Here is a 19,143-nt window from a genome sequence, read left to right as displayed (position 1 = left end):
CAATATTTCTCTTTAGCAGCTCTCAGAGCTGTATTTGGAAATTGGCTCTACTCTTTCCTGACACCTTACCCAATTCCCCCCCTTCAACCATGTGCATGGATAGTGGCCAGTTGGCACTGCCAGCCTGAGAGACACTCAGCAGCATCTGGTGCTGCCACCAACATGAACACCTGAACACACACACCGTTCACACACAGTCACACTAAGGAACATGTAATACACTTTTCAAAATTAGGAAAATTTCACTGATAAACATGGTCCAGTATATGTAATGGAACACATACAAAAGTAAAATAAATGGCTTAGAACAAGATTAGGACATAAGGCATTCAGAGACAGACAGACACGTGCCCACACACACACACACACACACAGACACTAACATCAGCACAAAAGGCACTAGATCAGGGCCTTCATTCAATCACGCCTCTGCCCTCTGTATTCAGAGCTGCTGGTAACCCCTCCTCCCCTGGTGCCCTGTCGTCCTTCAGAGTGCACCAGCATCATCTCGTCCCCTCTGCCCTTCAGAAGTGTACTAGTCCTCAAAGTGGAGAGGAAAGTTTATACTCCGTGCAAAGCAGCAGAAAGCTCCATTCATCACCATTTCATAGAATTTTAGTGAACATGTAAATGCAAATGAAAAGCAAGCAATTTATAATCCCATTTACAGGCTGATCAGTTTCTTTACTCAGCAGTGTTTTATGGCTAATCACAGCTTATGACCAGCCTTGTGGGCTGTATAAGCATTTTATAGTTAATCAGGACTTAAACAGGCACACGTCTATCATTATGACTGTGTGTATATCAGGGGAGGGGGCTACTGCTATCAACCATATACTGCTGCTGTCCTTACTGTTTCATAAACCTCTGGATCATATGCTTTTATGTGTATTCATAATGCATGTCTGCTGTGTGTGTGTGTGTGTGTGTGTGTGTGTGTGTGTGTGTGTGTGTGTGTGTGTACTTTCAGGAAAGGCACAGTGGTAAACACAACAGTGCTGGTCTTTATTGCTGGCTCACTCATGGGCTTTAGCAGGATTTGTAATTCACCTGAGATGGTCATCCTTGGCCGCTTCATCACAGGAATTCACTCAGGTAAGCACACACACACATTTGCACACACCACTGTGCTCAGAGTTGCACCCATTTACAGCTGTATACATGGGGCATGTAAACTATATGGTGAAATGTATGCAGGCGTCACTGTTCCAGTCTAGGGAACGCCCTTTCTTGGTTCAACATGACAATACCCGTGTGCACAGCCAGCTCCATAATACAATGCTTTTCCCAGTTTGATGTGGAAGAACTTGACTGACCTGCACAAAGTCCTGACCTCTACCTCATCCGACTCCTTTGGGATGAACTGGAACTCTGACTGTGGGCCAGACCTGATCACCCAGCATCAGTGTTGTACCTCACTAAGGCTCTTTTGGCTGTATGGGAGCAAATCCCTGCAGCCAGGTTCAACATCTGGTGGAAAGCCTGAAACCAGACGAGTGGTGGAGTGGAGTGCTACATCATATGACGGATACCATTGTCAACTAGATAATGTGGACAGAGGGTGCTGTACTAAAAGTAGTGATACTGCAACAGACATGGAGACAGCATGACAAATTCTGTGAGCTGCCTGGAGTGTGAGCAACTGACTGAGAGAACTGCACAGCTTGAAAAGAAGATTGAAACGCTGCATCAAATATGTGTGAATGAGGAATTCATTGACTTTGTAGCAGCCTTCATACATGTTGCTGAAAACGGACAGATTTTCATGTATAGAATTACATCAGCTGTGGAGCATCCTGTCACAGACATGGCAGACACGCTGCCCAGAATGTGCCCTAATGGCACTAGATCAACCATTTAGGCCCCCAAACCAGTGGTCCCTGTCGGCACCAGACCAGCAGCATCCACCCTAGCAAAGGCTTGGGCTGACTTCACCCACCGCAAAGGCAAATCCAGCAAGAAATCAAATAAAACAGCACCATTAGAAACTGATATAGGCCCCATTCCAACATTGGGTAAAGGAAAGTCTTTTGTTTGCCCTGAATGCATGACTGACATCTGCATGCCTCACCAATGGGATAAAATTTGATGATAATTTTAATATCTTTTGAAACTGTCAAGCTCAATTTAAGTCTGATGGGATACATCCAGACATCACTGGTCGCAGGCTGCTCGGTGTCAACCTGCATCACACTTTTGGCATGTCGTACCAAAACACGAACGCACTGATAAGCATGAAGGACAGCACACACAGGCAGAAGCCTGTATCCCTCACTCCTACCGACGCTTTGCTCCACATTACTGAAGTCATCCAGAGGATGATAAGATATATAAACATATGACAGTCCTGATACATGCCTGAAACTTTTGAGCTTTGCTTCACACTAATGTACTGCTGCACTTCTTTTAAAATGTTAGATTTTACTTGATTGTATGGATTCTATGTACACTATTTTTAATTTCTTTTCAGTGTATTTTATTTTCCATCTAATGCATTCTCTTTATTGAAATGTTTTACACCTTATTTTTATTTATTTTTACTATTCCTGTTTTACATCAATATTGCATCTGTGTCTTTTTTGATGTGAAGCACCTGGTGCATGTGATTTCTTTGTTGTAAAGATAGATAGCTATCTATCTATCTATCTTTACAACAAAGAAATCATCATAGATATATAGATAGATAGATAGATAGATAGATAGATAGATACTTTATTCATCTCCAAGGAGAAATTTGCAGAAGCACTTTCAGCTCGAATTCTTCTACGATAGGTGCTATCCATAGATAGTTTATTATTATTATTAGTAGTAGTAGTAGTAGAAGTAGTAGTAGTCTTATTTTTACTCTTATTTATGTTAGTAAAAGCCAGATAATAGTGAAATACGTCCTCCACAATTTCCTAACAAGTTTTGTCCAACCAGCAGTTCAAAAACCCAAAGACATTTCTTTATCAAGCAGCATATCCTCACATTAAAGAATATGAACCAGGCACATGTTTAGCATTTTTGCTGAATAGATGGTAGAAATTATTAATTGATTATCAAAGTAATTGACAATTAATCTTCCCATGATTAACTGCTTAGTTAATTGACTAATCACTTGAGCACTAGAATGCTACACTAAAATACACATTAATGTCACTGAACTGAATTAATCAGTGTCTGTCTGCTCAGCAGGTTGGATGGGCTGGTAGGGTGCATGCCACTGTTATGTTCTTTTGACTTTTTACAAGGTACCCAGAGGAGCTCTAAATAAGTAATGAATTAGTTCTTATTAATTAATTGAAAAATTGTCATTTAAAACATATATCTTCTCCCTCTGTTTTCATCTCAGGGTGGACCAGAATTCAGATGTTGAAACTGTAAAATGTTTTGCCCCAGTTTGATTTCAGATGTCTAGCCCTTTTTCACCAGGGTTATTGGTAGAAATTTCAGGCATGCACATGCTCTGTTTGAGTGTCCACATACATTTGTCCTTGTGTTGTCTTTCTATTAGCTCTGTTTCCTCAGATACTACATATTTTTTCACTCTATTTGAATTAAATCAAACTAAATCAGTGCACTGTTACATGATCTTCCTCTCTGCATGTCTTTCCTGCAGGAATCTCTCTCAGTGTTGTACCAATGTACCTGGGTGAGATAGCACCTAAGAACCTCCGAGGCTTCCTGGGTCTCATGCCGAGTATCTTTATCGGCACCGGCGTCTTCACCGCACAAATCCTCGGCCTCCATGAGCTTCTAGGAAAGGTAGTCAACACTGCTTTTCAACAACACCCAGTGTGTGGAGAGGATTATAGTAAAGTTCATGTGACCATCTGGTGATGGTGTTGAGCAATACCTTGGCTCAAAGATCAAACTCAAAACTTTTTTTCACAACTTGTATATTTAAAAACAAGTACTATTGCAGTAGACAAGGTAATTGTGATCAAAGGTCAGTTCTGAGGCACAGTGTATGGTAAATGTGTGCCCAGGCTTTCACCCAGACAAAGTGTCCCTCTTATTGCTGTGCTTAGGGTTACCAGTTCTGAGCTGACAAAGCACAGCCTGAGGTTGACCTGGAATGTCCTGAGGTGGCCACCATTTATTAGAATATATTCAGATAAAATGCTTCCATAGACAACCAGTGTAGTCTTTAACTGTAAAATAAATATGTCACCAACCAAAATCTGATCTCTCATCTGATATCTATCTTATAACTTTTGTGTCACTATCTTTTGTACAAATGTAAAATGACATTTTTGTTGCCATTACACCATCAGTGCTGCCCTTTTTAATCAATGATGATGGCAGTAACATTCCCTGTCACTTTTACAGGAGGAGCACTGGCCCCTCTTTCTTTCAGTGGTGGTGGTACCCACATTTATCCAACTGATGCTGTTGCCATGGTTCCCAGAAAGCCCAAGGTACCTGCTAATGGAAAAACACAACGTCCACGCAACCATTACAGGTTAGTGTTGTGGCACTACTGCACATCAACAAGTTGAAGCTTTACAGGAAGAACAGAACACCGTGTAGGTTTAACGTTGCCAATTACATTAGACTTAGTGTGCATAACTGGCTCAATAAATAAATCATTTGTGATTAGTCACAGTTTAGTAAGAATATATTTTGAGACATGCATTCTTTTGTTGCACTGTGGCAGTTGTCTTCACAAGAGAGGTACAGCTGTGTTTCATCACTATAGAAATATAGTGGCACAAATTAAACATGCTGATGACTGATGGAAAAACTGTTATTTGGTCTGACTTTGCAAGTGTTACATGAAAAGTACCATGATTGATCTAACTGTGATGACTTGTGTTTCAGATGTGCCATTGTATCTTTCTATAATGTGCTATTACCATGCTGCTTCTTGTCCCGTCTCTCAGCTCTGAAGTGGTACAGAGCCAAGTGTAACATCCAGGCTGAGATTGAAGAGATGCAGGAGGAGCAGCGCTCCCTGTCGTCAGTGGAGACGCTGTCAGTTTGGAAACTGTTGCTGGATGACACGGTCCGCTGGCAGGTGCTCAGCGTGGTGGTCATCAACATCGGCATGCAGCTGTCTGGCATCGATGCTGTAAGGGCTCCTTAAAAATGAAGTAATGTATACATAGAAAAAGAGGGGGTCAGCATGCCTTTTTTGAAACTACCACTAGTATTTAGTAATAAGGGCAACATTTTCACCACATTTTAAAGTGGTTCCCCAAAGAGAAAATGGCCTGTCTATAAATGTCCAAGCACATATAATGCATCAAACAGTGTTTCAGTTTTAAGAGAGTTAGTGAGGCTGAAATGTTTGTACAGTGGGACAAAGTAAATACACAAAATTGCATTTGATGCACGGTGTATGCAATATTCTAAGATGATAATCACATAAAAGTTGCATTAATTGATTTTTTGCCACTTTAGGAGTTGAAATCTAAGAAAAACACATCTTACATATAATACATTTGGATTCCTAAAGTTGTTAACAAACACCTATGTGTTTATACATCCAGCATACACAAGGGCGAGGTTCACCACTTTGTAAAACAGTTCAAACAGTAAACTCAGCTCATTTGCAAATGATTGCATTCTGTTATATACATTTTACACAACATCCAAGCCTTCTTGGAATCAGGGCAAAAGTTGTAAGATAATGCTTTATTAATTTTTTAATTCCTGATGCTGAAATTCCACTGGACGTGTTCCATCTGTGATGTGTCCCATAGAGCTGGTGGAACTGCCATGATAGACAATGTTCACAATTCCACCAGGCCTCTTCCATACACATTTAAGAACCATATCAATAGCGGCTCTCCACAGAGAATATGTCTGTTCTTGACAGACGACACCTCAAGTTGCACAGAGCAGACTCACCCAGATAGGAGGTCAGACACAGGGAAGGTGTAGAGAATCTGGTAAATTTTCAAAATAAAACACTCTGTGCAGATTCCTGATCATACATCATCAATAAACACAATTAAAACAGCCAAAAAAAAAAGAAATCATGGTCCAAGCATATATGACCAAATCAGCAACTGCAAGTCAGAAAAATCAGGCAGGAAAATGCTAAGCTTTAAAAATGGTCCTGGTGGGGTTTGAAGCCACATACACTACGGTACAAAACTGTGTCACGGCCGGAACATGATGCAGCTGTGCCCGGTGGAATTCCTGGGTGAAGGCAAACTTCTCACATGTGCATATCACATGAAGTGGTGGGATGTTCCTTCTGGCACTGTAATTTTAAAAATAAGAGCATGATGCAACATTTTTTTCAAATCTTGTAGTGTGTGGGTCTGGTCCAGGGTCATGTGCTGTAGTGAGTGCCATGCAAGTGATGACTGTGTAACTGAGATCAGAGAGACTGGGGGTTGGGAGACCATTTGAAAGCAGTGTATGTAATATGGGATTGTTCTTGATGGAGACACACAGCTGCTTTTCGGTCCTGTGAAAGACTGAAAGCTGGTATCAAGGAGGCAAAGCAGATATATCAGCAGAGACTGGAGAGAGACCTCAATACCAAGAACACCAAAGATATTTGACAGACAATACAGACTACTACTGACTACAAAAGCAGCAGCACCCACATCATATGTTAGGCCACATTACCAGATGAACTGATTCTATGCTCACTTTGTTCACCTCTACAAAGCTGTAATGTCAGCTCTGCGTCCAGAAGACCGGCCACTGTCAATATGTGTCGGATGTGAGAAGAATTCTGCTGAGTGAATATGAGTAAAGATACTTGGCCTGATAACATCCCTGGCTGTGTACTAAGAACATGTACTAATCAGCTAGTTGATGTTATTACTGAACCTTTTAACATAAAACAGTCACAGGAGAGCGTTCCCATTTGCTTCAAGATATCCACCATCGCCCCTGTACAGAAAAAATCTGTGGTTTCTAGTTTGAATGACTACCATCCTGTGGCACTCACTCCCATTCTGATGAAGTGTTTTGAGAAACTGGCTCTCCAACGCATCAAACACAACATCTCAGCCAACCTGGAACCTCACCAATTTGGCTTCAGAACCAACAGATCCACAGAGGACGCCATCTCCACTGTACTCCACTCAGTCTTCATAGACCTTAAAAATAACACCTATATCAGAATGCTGTTGATTTCAGCACACCCTCCCCCATGAAATTTTGGCAAACTCAGGACAGTCAAACTTTCCCCACTCTAGTGATGAACAAGGGAGTCACCCAAGGCTGTGTGCTCAGCCCCACCCCCCGTTCACACTGTACACCCATGACTACAATCCCCATCATGGACAGAACACTGTTGTGAAGTCTGCGGACAACACCTCCATCATCAGACGGATTTCAAACAATAATGAGAATTCATATCAGGAGGAAATCAACCATCTTGTGGAAAGGTGCACAGAAAACAACCTACTGCAGAGCCTCAACAAAACCAACAAGCTGATTGTTGGTTTTTGAAAAAAGAGGCATCTCACTCCTCTTAGCATCAGTGGAGCTGAGGTGAAGCAGGTGAACAGTTCTCAGTACCACAGAGAACCTGTCATGGATATCATACATCTCCATCCTGGTTACGAAAGCTCAGAAATGACCATATTTCTTGAGGAATCTTAAGAACCCCAAATTCCCCAGCCAACTTCCACTTTTACAGGGAAGCAATATAAATTACCCTGACTGGACACATTGGCAAGGGATGTGCACGGCTCAGGACAGGAGGGCTCTGCAGTGCTTGAATAAAACTGCTCACAACATCATTGGTACCCATCTACCAAACATCACGATATCAGTGAGGTGAGGTCACGCTGCCACTGTCTGGCAAGCAATACATTGTAAGCCCTGGAGTGGAACTCATTAGCACACCCTTCTCTGGGCTGTATTTCTAGCTGCTAATTAGCTGCACCTAGACAAACCTGAGCAGTACTGAAACATACACTTACTGACAGCAGCACTGAGGATGAGGAGGATTGTGGTGATATTGCTGGTGGTGGTGATGACAATGATGAAAACAGCAATACTAGAACAGAAAGGATAATACTTAACAATATACTGAAATTAATATAAATTAAAATCAGTCAATATAATCGATGATGATGATAGCGATGATCCTCATCAAGGTGATGTTGGTGACCATAATAATGAAGACAATAATGATAACAGAGATGATAATGGTAGTAATGATGACCAAGGTGACAACTATACTTGACAATGACAACTGATGATGATGGTGATGCTAATGATAATGATGATGAAGAAAATGATGATGCTAGTTATTATGATGATGCTGAAGAAGAAAAGGATGATGATGGTGATGATAATAATATTGATGATTGTAGTGATGATGATGATAATTCAGTGAGCTGAATGAGTGAATGTGGCTGACGCTTGAGGTATTTGGCCCTAAGTACATATGACAGTTGGCAAGCCTTGGCACAGTTCTTGGCATAACACAGGGCTGTGTGTGTGTTCGTGTGTGTATGTGCGTGTGTGTGTGTGTGTGTGTGTGTGTAATAGTTAATGCCAGATTTGTGTACTTCTCTACCTGGTCCTCGAATTGTCACTGTCATTAACTGTCCTATTCATGAAACAAAACTTCCTTGAATGGTGGACAGCATTAAAGCTGCTATGATTCGGAGCATGTCTAATATATCTTTCCCCAGTGATAATATCAAAAAAGACACAGTGTTGCAGACAGCAATGCATGCCAGTGGATAATTACAATGAATGAGATTGAATGCTCATGTGCATTTTGCTCAACTTTTTATGAATTAACGTCACCTAATCTTGAAATGGAGCTCTATTTTGCTGTGGGCAGCTCTTAACTGGCAAACTGGTATTTGGGCTAAATTTTATAGTGGTTCCCCAGAAACAAAACATTTATTTGTGAATCATCACAAGGATAACATTTATGCCCTGGGGGCGTTAATCACTTTTCCAACCCAGTTTAGATGAAACCATGCCAACTTCAGTGTGACAAATAAACGGCTGTGTTCCCATGGAGACTGCCCACATGAGGGTCACTCCTCCTCACGAGCCGTAGTATTTTAAACAAAACCATTATCTTTTCCTAGACCTATAACCAAAGCCTGCTGATTCATTGTGAGCTGTAGTTTCCCCAGTAAACACACGGACCTCTTCGGCTATCGCAGCTGTGCTTCTGGGCAGAGTGGACAGGCCAAGCAAAAGGAGGGCAGGTTGCTGCCGAGCTGCCCCTCCACAACCACCGAGCTTGGAAAAATCAATAACCAGGACAGACGATACTTGGTTTCAGTGGCCGCATGGTGTGGTTTGGTTTGACAGCAGACCAGGAAGATGGTGACTGCAGGTCTGCTGAACGGCCTGGCCAGCCAGTCAGCAACGCAGTCGATTGAATCTTTTGCCATTAAGCTCTGGAAGAGGAGCAACCTGCATGAGCGCGGTTTCCATTTGAATGCATCTGTCGAAGCTTTCTTCATGTGGAAGTGGACATGGTTTCTTCTAAACAAAACCATGTGCAGACACAAAAACTGAACCCCAGTTTTAATTCTAGTTTATATGTGGCACCACAGTGGTTTTTAGGTTTAGATGGTTATCATAAAGATAATTGTGACACCCAGATGCACTGGGCATGTCACACTTGACTGTAATTTGTGCAGAGTCGACTGGTTCATGAAACAAGAGGCCACAGTAACTGCAAAGTGAAGCACTGGTCCTCAACATGACCTGACATAACACATAACATGGCAGACCAAGGAAGACCTAATCTTTAAGCCCTTATTTTTCCCACCACAGATCTGGTTCTACACCAATGACATCTTTGCGAATGCAGGTATCCCAGCGCCTGAGATCCAGTATACCACAGCAGGAACAGGAATTATAGAGATCATCGCTGGACTCATTGGGGTAAGCTTACAAGTTAGAAAGGTGCAATTATACTGGAGCTGGTGGTATTTTCATCAATGTTACAGCACCAGTGCATTTTTCATTATTTACCTACATTTACCTACATCGCCGTACCACTAATTCATCACATGTCTGTTAACCATCATCAGCAGTGACATATATTTCAATATTTTCAATATTCATCATTTTTAAATGTCATTGAGAGAACTGATTTTAGGGCTGATATCATAACAGACATGAGAAAAGTGCTTCACAGTAAAGGATAAAAGACAGAAAAAAACAAAACACAAAAGTAATCAACATTTTTCACACTGCTGTGTAGGCCACTAACAAACAAAACAAAACCCAGAATCAATCCAACTGGCTAACTTAAAAATTAACAAACAAACTTCAAAAAATGTTTTATTAGGTAGATTTTGTCTCATCTTCTCATCATATCACATCATATCATCATATCAGACCTTGCTCTGGAAAACCATATGTATTACAAAATGGGTACTTGAACGTGTCTGAAGTAAATGTGATGTCCACACAGTCACTGCACATTCTGTTTGTTTGGAGAGGTTGCCAGAATTGGTATTGTACTGTAAAGTTGTACATGCTAACTATATCTGGCAGCCTGTACATAGTCAGACACACTGCGCAGAAGTCATGTGGTTTTGAAAACTCTGTGTGTTAAATAAACAAGGTGCAATGTGCTAACTAGTGTGCTTTAGAGGTGTTAGTGGGTGTGTTTTTGAACTGGAGAGAGCCAGGCAAGCTATTTCCTCCTGCCTCCAGTCTATGCTAAGCTAGGCTAACCACTCCAGTTCTGTAATTAGCAAAAACAAATGCAATTGATTGCAGTCTCCATATCTCACTCTCAGAAAGAAAGCAAATAAGTGTTTCCCAAATGCTGAGTTATTGCTTTAGATATATTAAGGTTCACTGAGGTATACAGTGTGTTTCTGTGTCTGTGGGGTGTATTCATTCCACAGTGTTTGACATGAGCTTTGTGTCTCCTCCTGTAGTGTTTCACCATTGAGAAGCTGGGCCGGAGGCCTCTCATGATTGGGGGTTTTGCCATGATGGGCATCTGCAGTGCTGGAATTACATTCGCTCTGGTATTACAGGTGTGTGTGTGTGAAGCAGTGTTAGAAGAGGATACGGTCAAGTTTCCCATTAAAGAAAATAACTAAATGTGATGAGACTGAGTTCTACATGTTGTGCTGTTTCTTCTCCCTGCAGGCTCACCTATCATTCATGCATTACATCAGTGTCTGCTGTGTGGTTGGCATCATCGCTGGCTTCTGTATCGGTCCAGGCAAGTTGCTCTGCATGTTGTACTGCATGTTCTTGAGCAGGCATCTCAAACCGGTTCCATAAAGGGCCGCGTGGCTGCAAGTTTTCATTCCAACCAAGGAGGAACACACCAGGCTGGAATCAATTAATCAGCTGATCTCAGTCTTCAGCTGACAACTAAGTGATCCCTTGATGTTGATTGGTTGGCCTGATGTGCTCCTCCTGGGTTGGAATGAAAACCTGCAGCCACGCGGCCCTTTATGGAACCGGTTTGAGATGCCTGTTCTAAAGCTCTAAACAGACACAGCATTTCTCCACATTCCAGGCAACTACACAGTGTGACGCTGTCAGAAGAAGTGCAGGTGTACATGCTTCTATTGTATATGCACAGGGAAGATAAGTCTGACACATAATGAAAACCTTATTATTGTTCTCTGTTTAATAATTATTAGCAGGGAATGCATTAGTACCTCCAGAACAACACAGCCACTGCGATCCACCATCCTGAATCTATGCAAGATGCATGTTGCAAGTGTCAGTAAAGCCCTTCTCATCTGAGATGATTTCAGGCATCATGGCAGCTCTAAGACAAACATGAGGCCGGACACTTACAGTATCTCCATTCAAGGAAAACATTCTAAATCATGATGTAACTAACCTATGTGATCTAATATTTGGTTAAATCTCAGATGAACAGCAACAGCATCATGATACAAGGGATATAATCTACATTTCTTTACTGGATAGAATAAAAAGAACTCTGTTGTGAACTTCAAACCAACTTTGGCCAGAATGATGAGAATTCAAATCGGGAGGAAACTGGAGTAATCGTTGGTTTTAGAAAAAAGGAGGCAAAGACACACACCTGTGTCTGTATCAGTGGAGCAGTCGAACAATTTTAGGCTCCTGTCATCAGCATGACAGAGAACTTGTCATGGACATCACACATCCTGCTAAAGGAAGCAGAAATTTAAGAAGGCAAAATTCCCCTGCCAAGATCTTGTTATGTTTTACAAAAGAGAACTAGAAAACATCCTGACATTACAAAGTGGCATGGGATATGCAGGGTAGGTCATCATCATCACTGCTATGGATTTACTGAGCATCAATGATCTTCGTGAGGGAAGGTGAGTTGAGGTGAGGTGAGGTGAGGTGCCTACACAGAACCCAGAAGGTACTGAAAGACAGTACCCTCCCCAGCCACAGCCTGTTCAAGCTGCTACCATCTGACAAGGGATACATCTGATTTTCTGTCAGTTCAGTAATTATGAATCGATTGATCCAAAAGTAACCATTTTATTATGGTGGAGCAGAAATGTCAGTGAGAGTTATCTCTAAACCCAGACAATTAGCTCCAGTACTAACCCTAACCCTCTGCGTGGAGCGATACCACTGTGGTAGGAGGTGAGGAAATATCTGTGTGCTTGCAACTAAAAAGGGATTTTATTTTTTCGGTACAAGGTTACTTAATCCTGCATTTTCTGTTTGACCTCTCCACTTTCCAGTTGATAAACAGTATCACTGACTTGGTTAGTCTGCCAGGGTTCTGGTTGCTTTATGTTATTAAATGCCTCCCTCTGCAGGTCATACCTTCAAAATTCTTAAGGGGTCTCTAATTTTAGGAATGTTACATTGTAGCTCTAGCTCAGACTATTAATCTTAATATTTACATATAGCCTGACCAATCTGTTAATTTAAAGTTAATTAATAACATTCAGTTTGTAATAGCCATGGGAATCACATACTGTGCATTTAAAAAGATTAGCTGATGTTCCCCTATATTTTATTTTAGTTGTTTCCCACAGCATCGTACATTGAGTGATAAATATGTTTTTATTTTTTCTTTGCAAGTATACATGTTGTGACAGTATTCTCCTAAAATGTTGCAAAAAACAACATTTTTTTTTAAATGCTAAGTGACTTTGGATAACAATTAATATCAATTTCTATATGATGTGACAGCAGACACCATCTCTGTTGTGTTGGGAATATTATACTGATACAGTATAACTGTAGTTCTAGTTATAGAGGCATACATATGTAAACATAACAAATTAAAAACAACACAATTTTTATTTGCTTTGTGTGCATATTTAAAATGACTAAAATGGTATGGAGGGTTTTAAAGGCCAAAGCAAAAATAAATAAATACATAACTAATGAATGCTTAAATAAATGAATGCATAATTATATAATTTAATACTTAATAAATAACACGTGATATTCAGTTTTGTCAGATGGTAAATTTAAAAGAAGGATGGCCAATTCGACTAGCATTGCTGTTGTAGCCCTCTCTCTTCCTACAGCACAGGCTTTGGAAATTGTCTCCATCTGTTCGGCTTCATCCATTAGGTCTGCCATTGTAGCAAGCAAGACTTGATGAAAATCCACACCAAATGCTGCCATCTTAAATTAAGCAAAAGCAGGAGATTCAAGTTCAGCCACCAATCGCAGGTGGAGTCCCTGACTTTTGATGGATGAATTTGACAGATTTATTTGTTTTGATGCAGCAAATTACACTGTGGATAAATTAAAGTATAAATTAGAAAATTAACACACAAATACATTTGTGTATTTAATGTCTGATTTAATTTGTGTTTTTTTATTATATCTGACAAGCTAAACTACATAATTATTTGTTTCATTTATGTAAACATTTTGTTATAATATATTATTTAATATATAATTATTAAGTAGAATTATCTATTTATTCATATATTTAAGCATTTTATGATATAATTGCAAATAAATGTGGTAATTCAATTAAGCATTTAATAATTGCATTATTCATATGTTTAGTCTCTCACATGAGGCCCAATGTAACTGAAGTGCAACACTAAATCTCTCGCTTGCGCCTTTCAGTGAACTCAACACAACATGTTTGTGATTTGTACTGATGTTTTTCTGTCTTTTGCTGTCATTCTGTTCCAGCGGGGGTTCCCTTCCTGATCACAGCAGAGCTGTTTAAACAGTCCCACCGCCCAGCAGCATACATAGTAGGAGGATCACTCAACTGGCTGTCCAACTTCACTGTGGGCTTCGTCTTCCCCTTCTTACAGGTGAAAACTACATGCACAAGCTGTTCTCTATCCTAAATCTTCATACCCATGCCCTGTTTGCTGTTAGTTTACTATCAGAGGCCCCCAGCACTCCTTAGACACCAAGAGCCCTTTTCCACTGCAAGAGACAGGATACCTGGAGTTGAAATAAATGACTGTGTCAGAGTTATGACTATGTAGCTTTCACTTTTTTATGTATATCATCCCTCAAGCCAGCAGGTCACTAGGTTTGTTTTTTCCTAATGAGAGAGAGGAGTGTGACAGGCACCACAGATCCAACCAGGGATGATGTTAGTCATATTGTATATGTCTGAAACACAAGGCCACAAGAGGCCTCTCTTCCTCTTTTATATTGATTGTCTTGGCTGATACAGGTATGTGGTATCACATCTGCTTGACCAATTTTACCATCAGAAACTTGTCACCAAAGTAGAAACAAATGCAGAACCTCTAACATGTTATGTTTCTTTCCTGCACTGGGAAAGAGTTATAAGTGAGCCCACAGTAGCATCAAAGGGGGGCTGAGTCTCGGGCAACTGGGCTTGGTTGTAGAAACTTGTGTTTTGCCGCTCATCCAAATGGCGTCTATTGTAACTGAGCGGGGGTTGTTGTCAAGATCATTGATGGCATCTGGTTCGTAGTGCTCCTGGCTGTTGTAGCGGCAGTCATTAAAGACGTTGGAGTTGTCCCATGAAGCCAGATGTGAAAAGTGGATAAATCTCCTGAAGGGATGAACAGACAGCATTGTAAGTGGCTGATAAGTAGTGTTGTAGACCTCCTCTACTGTTGAGGGAGGGTTCTCTCTTTTTACATAAGTAGTCTCCTTCACTCTTCTTTCAAACTATCTATCCTCCCTATCCCTATGTATGTTGCTGTCCTTGAATGAATGTCCCAAATCTTTCAGGTGTAGGCAGACTGCTGAGTCGACCTGAGGAGTTGGCCCTCCTGTGTTGAACCATGTTTTTTTTTAATAGTTGTTTAGTTTGCACTACAAATAATTCAGTGCATTCTTCACAACATTGGGCTGCTACTAGATAGCTTCTCTTGTTTTTTGTGTGGATGAGTTTGGAAAACACAGCGATGCAGTGAAAATCAAGTTTTGCAGACTGTCCAGACACATATAGCATGACGATGTTGTGTTTATTGTCCTTTGCCTCACCACCCACAGTGTTGGTGTTCTTCTTGGATCTCATGGTTGTTTTCAGAAAGGTCTAGGGTATCCACAAGCTTTAAGTATGTCCCTCACATGTTTGTGGCCCTTCTCTTGGGCCTGGGCACTGGTTGGTACACTCTCAGCTCGGTTTTGCAGGGCCCCGACAACTCCTGACTTAAGCTCCAGTGAGTGGTGAGAGTCAAAGAGTAAGTCCTGGTCTGTGTGCAGGTTTCCTGTATACTCATCCCATGTGAACTTCATGTCTTGTTGATGCTGGTCCTCTTAAGGAGTTTTCAGTGCTCTGCCTTCTACATTCTTGCATACTTCTTCCATGGCACAGCCATGCTTTTGTCTTTGAAGCTCCCCATTGCTGATGATACAGGCAACTGATAACAGGTAACAGGTCTCAGGCGATAAGAGGCGATGCCCTCTGGTAGCAAAAATCATCTCCCTACAACGACATACACATAAAACTATACAGACTATATATAATGGAATCACATAATGTGACTACACAATTCTGTGTGTCACAAATGCACGGGGCAGATGTGACACACAGAGTTTCTGAAAAAAGTCGCCGGCTTCAGTGTACTCACTCTTTCATTTTGTAGCTGGTTCCATGCTTCTTTAAGACCATTCTAGCTCTGTTGCCTTTCACCGTAGAAACCAGATGTTGGCAGTTTGTGTTCTCGGGCTAAACCGTAGGTGGTGTCTATAGTCTGCAATTTTCCTGGTTGTCCTTTCATACTCCCGTACCATTCTGAGGGTATGCTTGGGAAGTCTGTGAAGATTCTCAGTCATCCAGGTCATGGTTATCCAAGGAGGGTTGAATCTTGGTCAACTGCACTCCGTTGTAGAAATTGAAAACATTTGTTCAAGTGAGCTTCAGGTTGAGCCCTACATGGTCCCACCATGAGCATCAGCTTTGTGTGGAGACCACCTGGTGCTAGACAGGAACTGGAGGACATCAAGATGCCATGACGGATCAGTAAAAAAACACTGAGTGATGATGTTTTATTTACCTCACCTGCATTCCAATCATCTTCTCAGAATTCAAATGTCATTTGAAATGAGTATAGTCCAATTCAGGTCAGTGGATGATGCCTAGTTGATTATACCATGTGTGATTATACCATGTTCACGTCATGTGGGATGGGATGGATCTGTATGTTCCCAACTTTCAAGCTTCCATGTCACCTTGAACGGTGGAGTTTGGCTGATGTGATGTGTGCTATGTGCTTGATTTTCAGGCGCTTCTGTATTATGACTCTCTAAATTGGATGAACTTTCAGAAAAGTCTGTTTCCCAGTAGATTAAAACTTGAATGGTCATTGTTTCTGGCCTTCTGCTGCATCATGTCTGCTCTCTATTAACCTATGACAGCTTGAATTCTTAACCTTTTCTTCAACTTCCGTCTCTGTTTTGAGTCCCCTCTGCTTTTATCAAAAATAGTTCTTTAAACTGACAATTCATTGATCACTTCTGTCATGACTATTCACAGTCTGATGTGAGTTCTTCAGAACAGACATGGTGTCAATTCTCAGACCCTCATTCTCATCTAATTTTTATTTCCTTATCTCTCAATCCTTCCAATGGACCTCCATCCATCTGCCACATCCAACAATCAGATGTCAGCAGGGTCTTACTGCTACTTGGTTTTTGCCACCATTTGTATCTTCGTGGCCATCTATGTTCACGTTGTGATCCCAGAGACCAAAAACAAGACCTTCATGGAGATAAGCAGGATGTTTTCAAAGAAGGAGGCAGTCCTAGAGACCCAGGGGATCCTTGGGGACCAGCTGAAGCTGAAGAAGATGAACGGCTACGGTGGTGTTGAACATGCTTCGCTGGAGTTCGACAGCTCTTCTTCTGTTCCTTAACTGAGCTTCTGGTCCTTGCTACTACTGCTACAAAACCATTCATTACTTTCTCTGCTCCATTCCATCCACTGGTTTGATATGTGCACATTAACCAAACACCAACTTACCTGGACTAAGTGAAGCTGGACTTGAATCACACATAGGTTCAAAAATTGCTGAATGTACAGTATGGTTCTGGTATGAACTTATAAGTCTCAACTTAATCAATTTAATGTTTCAGTCTACTTGAGCCATTAAAGAAAAATTCCAGTTAATTTAAAGTTTGGTCTTATTGTCAGAGGTTTGGTCATTTTTCTAATCAATACTAATCAAACTGTATTCACCAAGGTAATAGCTGAGATGGTTTGACAAACTTATTTGAAGACAGTATCTATCTCACATACCTGTCAACTCCATTTTTCATGGGATTCTCCCATATTTTACCTTTCTGTCCCGCTGTCCTCCTGTTAAAATATTTCTCTGTTAATCTCCCATATTTGCAACCTTTTGAAACAAACAAAAAATAGGTTGGCTGTCACATCGACAGGAGGCATAACTGCCAAGTCCTCTGGCGGGGACAGGTGGCAGTATGTACAACATCAGCTGTAACATTGAATGCCGACAAGTCTTTCACTCAAATAGCACCCACCAATAAGACAACAAGAAAAAGATGGATGAATTTCAGAGGGATGGAGTACCAGCCAAAAAGGCTAAAAATGTGTGCAAGTGTCTCACCAGATGGGGAGGGGGCTTGAGCAATGGATTTTAGTCTTTTAATCAGACAGAGGGAAAAGAAACAAATCTGCCAAGCACAAGTGAGTCCAAGAGGCTCAGAAACATGCTCCACCACTGACTGTATTTACACTGTCTCTCCATCAACTTCATCATCACCCTCTGCTTACAGCTGTCTCTATTACCAGCAGCTTCTTGACAGGTATGCTACTCACTTCCTGCTTTGCCTACTGTACTTAATGTAGTTTACACATACAAAGCACTGTTTTGCTGTTCAATGAGGGATTAGTAGCAACATTTAAGGTGCTCTAACTTTCAGTGTGAATTTTGAACTGTGTTTGCGTAACTGCAATAATAAGACATTATTTTTACTGAAACTGAATTATGCTCCAGTAAACTAAATCAAAGCCTTCCATGCAAAGAAAAGTATTTCAAAGGAAAACAATTGTTTCTTACAACATGGCTTTTTCACAAAAATGTGATCAAAGACATCAGAAAAACTGTAGTGGATGTTTATAGTACAGTTTGGTAATAGTAATACAAGCCAGACTGGTTTATCAGAACTACAACAATAAAATCCAAATTGTAAAACAGACACTTAAAGGTGGGTTGGTATTATTGGGGATACATACCTGTACCCATTGTTTGAATGCTAGCAATGCTTAAACTGTATACTTGAGTGTCTCACACGTCAGCATGTAAACAATAAATACATGTCAGGGTCGAGCTTGTGGACTAAGCAGCTCGTGGGAAATTATTGGGTGTGTGTGTTGAGTGCAACTGAAATTAACCTTTTAAAAATGCATTTTTTATATATTTTGTATATTGCAGTAAAAAATGATCTATCATGTGAAGTCCCAATATTTATGCATGTTTGACTGCCATCTTTTTATTGTAAAGTTATATGTTGATTTTGTTTCACTTGTAAATAAATAACAAAAATCCAGGTTGTTCAAATACACTGAAATATGTATTAGAATTTTTGAACTGTTGGAAGATAACTAGAAATTAAATTAAATGGATATACTTCAAAGCTTGGTGTGGAATGCTACACATTAGGACTTTATCCTGAAGTGGGTTTTAGTGCATTTTTGTTTGATTCGTATCAGCTCTACAGTAAGTAACGGGCAAGTTACTAAGCAAGTGAACTCAAGTCTGTTACTTGTTTAAGGGAATGGCACGTGTGGACATACAGCCTCATGATAACATGGTCAGCAGCTGCCTAATAGTTGTAAAA

At 40.7% G+C, this 19,143-nt stretch overlaps 1 protein-coding gene across 1 annotated transcript in view; it reads left to right on the top strand.

Moving 5' to 3' along the window:
- slc2a15a (solute carrier family 2 member 15a) overlaps positions 1-18,781 on the top strand; it is a 29,214-nt gene extending 10,433 nt beyond the window's left edge. The window contains exons 4-12 of the mRNA XM_041947561.1: positions 971-1,095; positions 3,602-3,747; positions 4,315-4,447; positions 4,869-5,056; positions 9,712-9,822; positions 10,833-10,934; positions 11,050-11,125; positions 14,035-14,162; positions 16,944-18,781. Coding sequence (XP_041803495.1) covers positions 971-1,095; positions 3,602-3,747; positions 4,315-4,447; positions 4,869-5,056; positions 9,712-9,822; positions 10,833-10,934; positions 11,050-11,125; positions 14,035-14,162; positions 16,944-17,195 — 1,261 coding nt within the window. The 3' untranslated portion in view covers positions 17,196-18,781. The remainder of the gene's footprint in view (positions 1-970; positions 1,096-3,601; positions 3,748-4,314; positions 4,448-4,868; positions 5,057-9,711; positions 9,823-10,832; positions 10,935-11,049; positions 11,126-14,034; positions 14,163-16,943) is intronic.
- The last annotated feature ends 362 nt before the right edge of the window (positions 18,782-19,143 follow it).

This window comes from Chelmon rostratus, chromosome 11 (assembly GCF_017976325.1).
Source record: "Chelmon rostratus isolate fCheRos1 chromosome 11, fCheRos1.pri, whole genome shotgun sequence".
Lineage (NCBI taxonomy): Eukaryota > Metazoa > Chordata > Actinopteri > Chaetodontiformes > Chaetodontidae > Chelmon > Chelmon rostratus.
The sequence above is the reverse complement of the archived record's forward strand: the minus strand, read 5'-3'. Positions and strand labels throughout refer to the sequence as shown.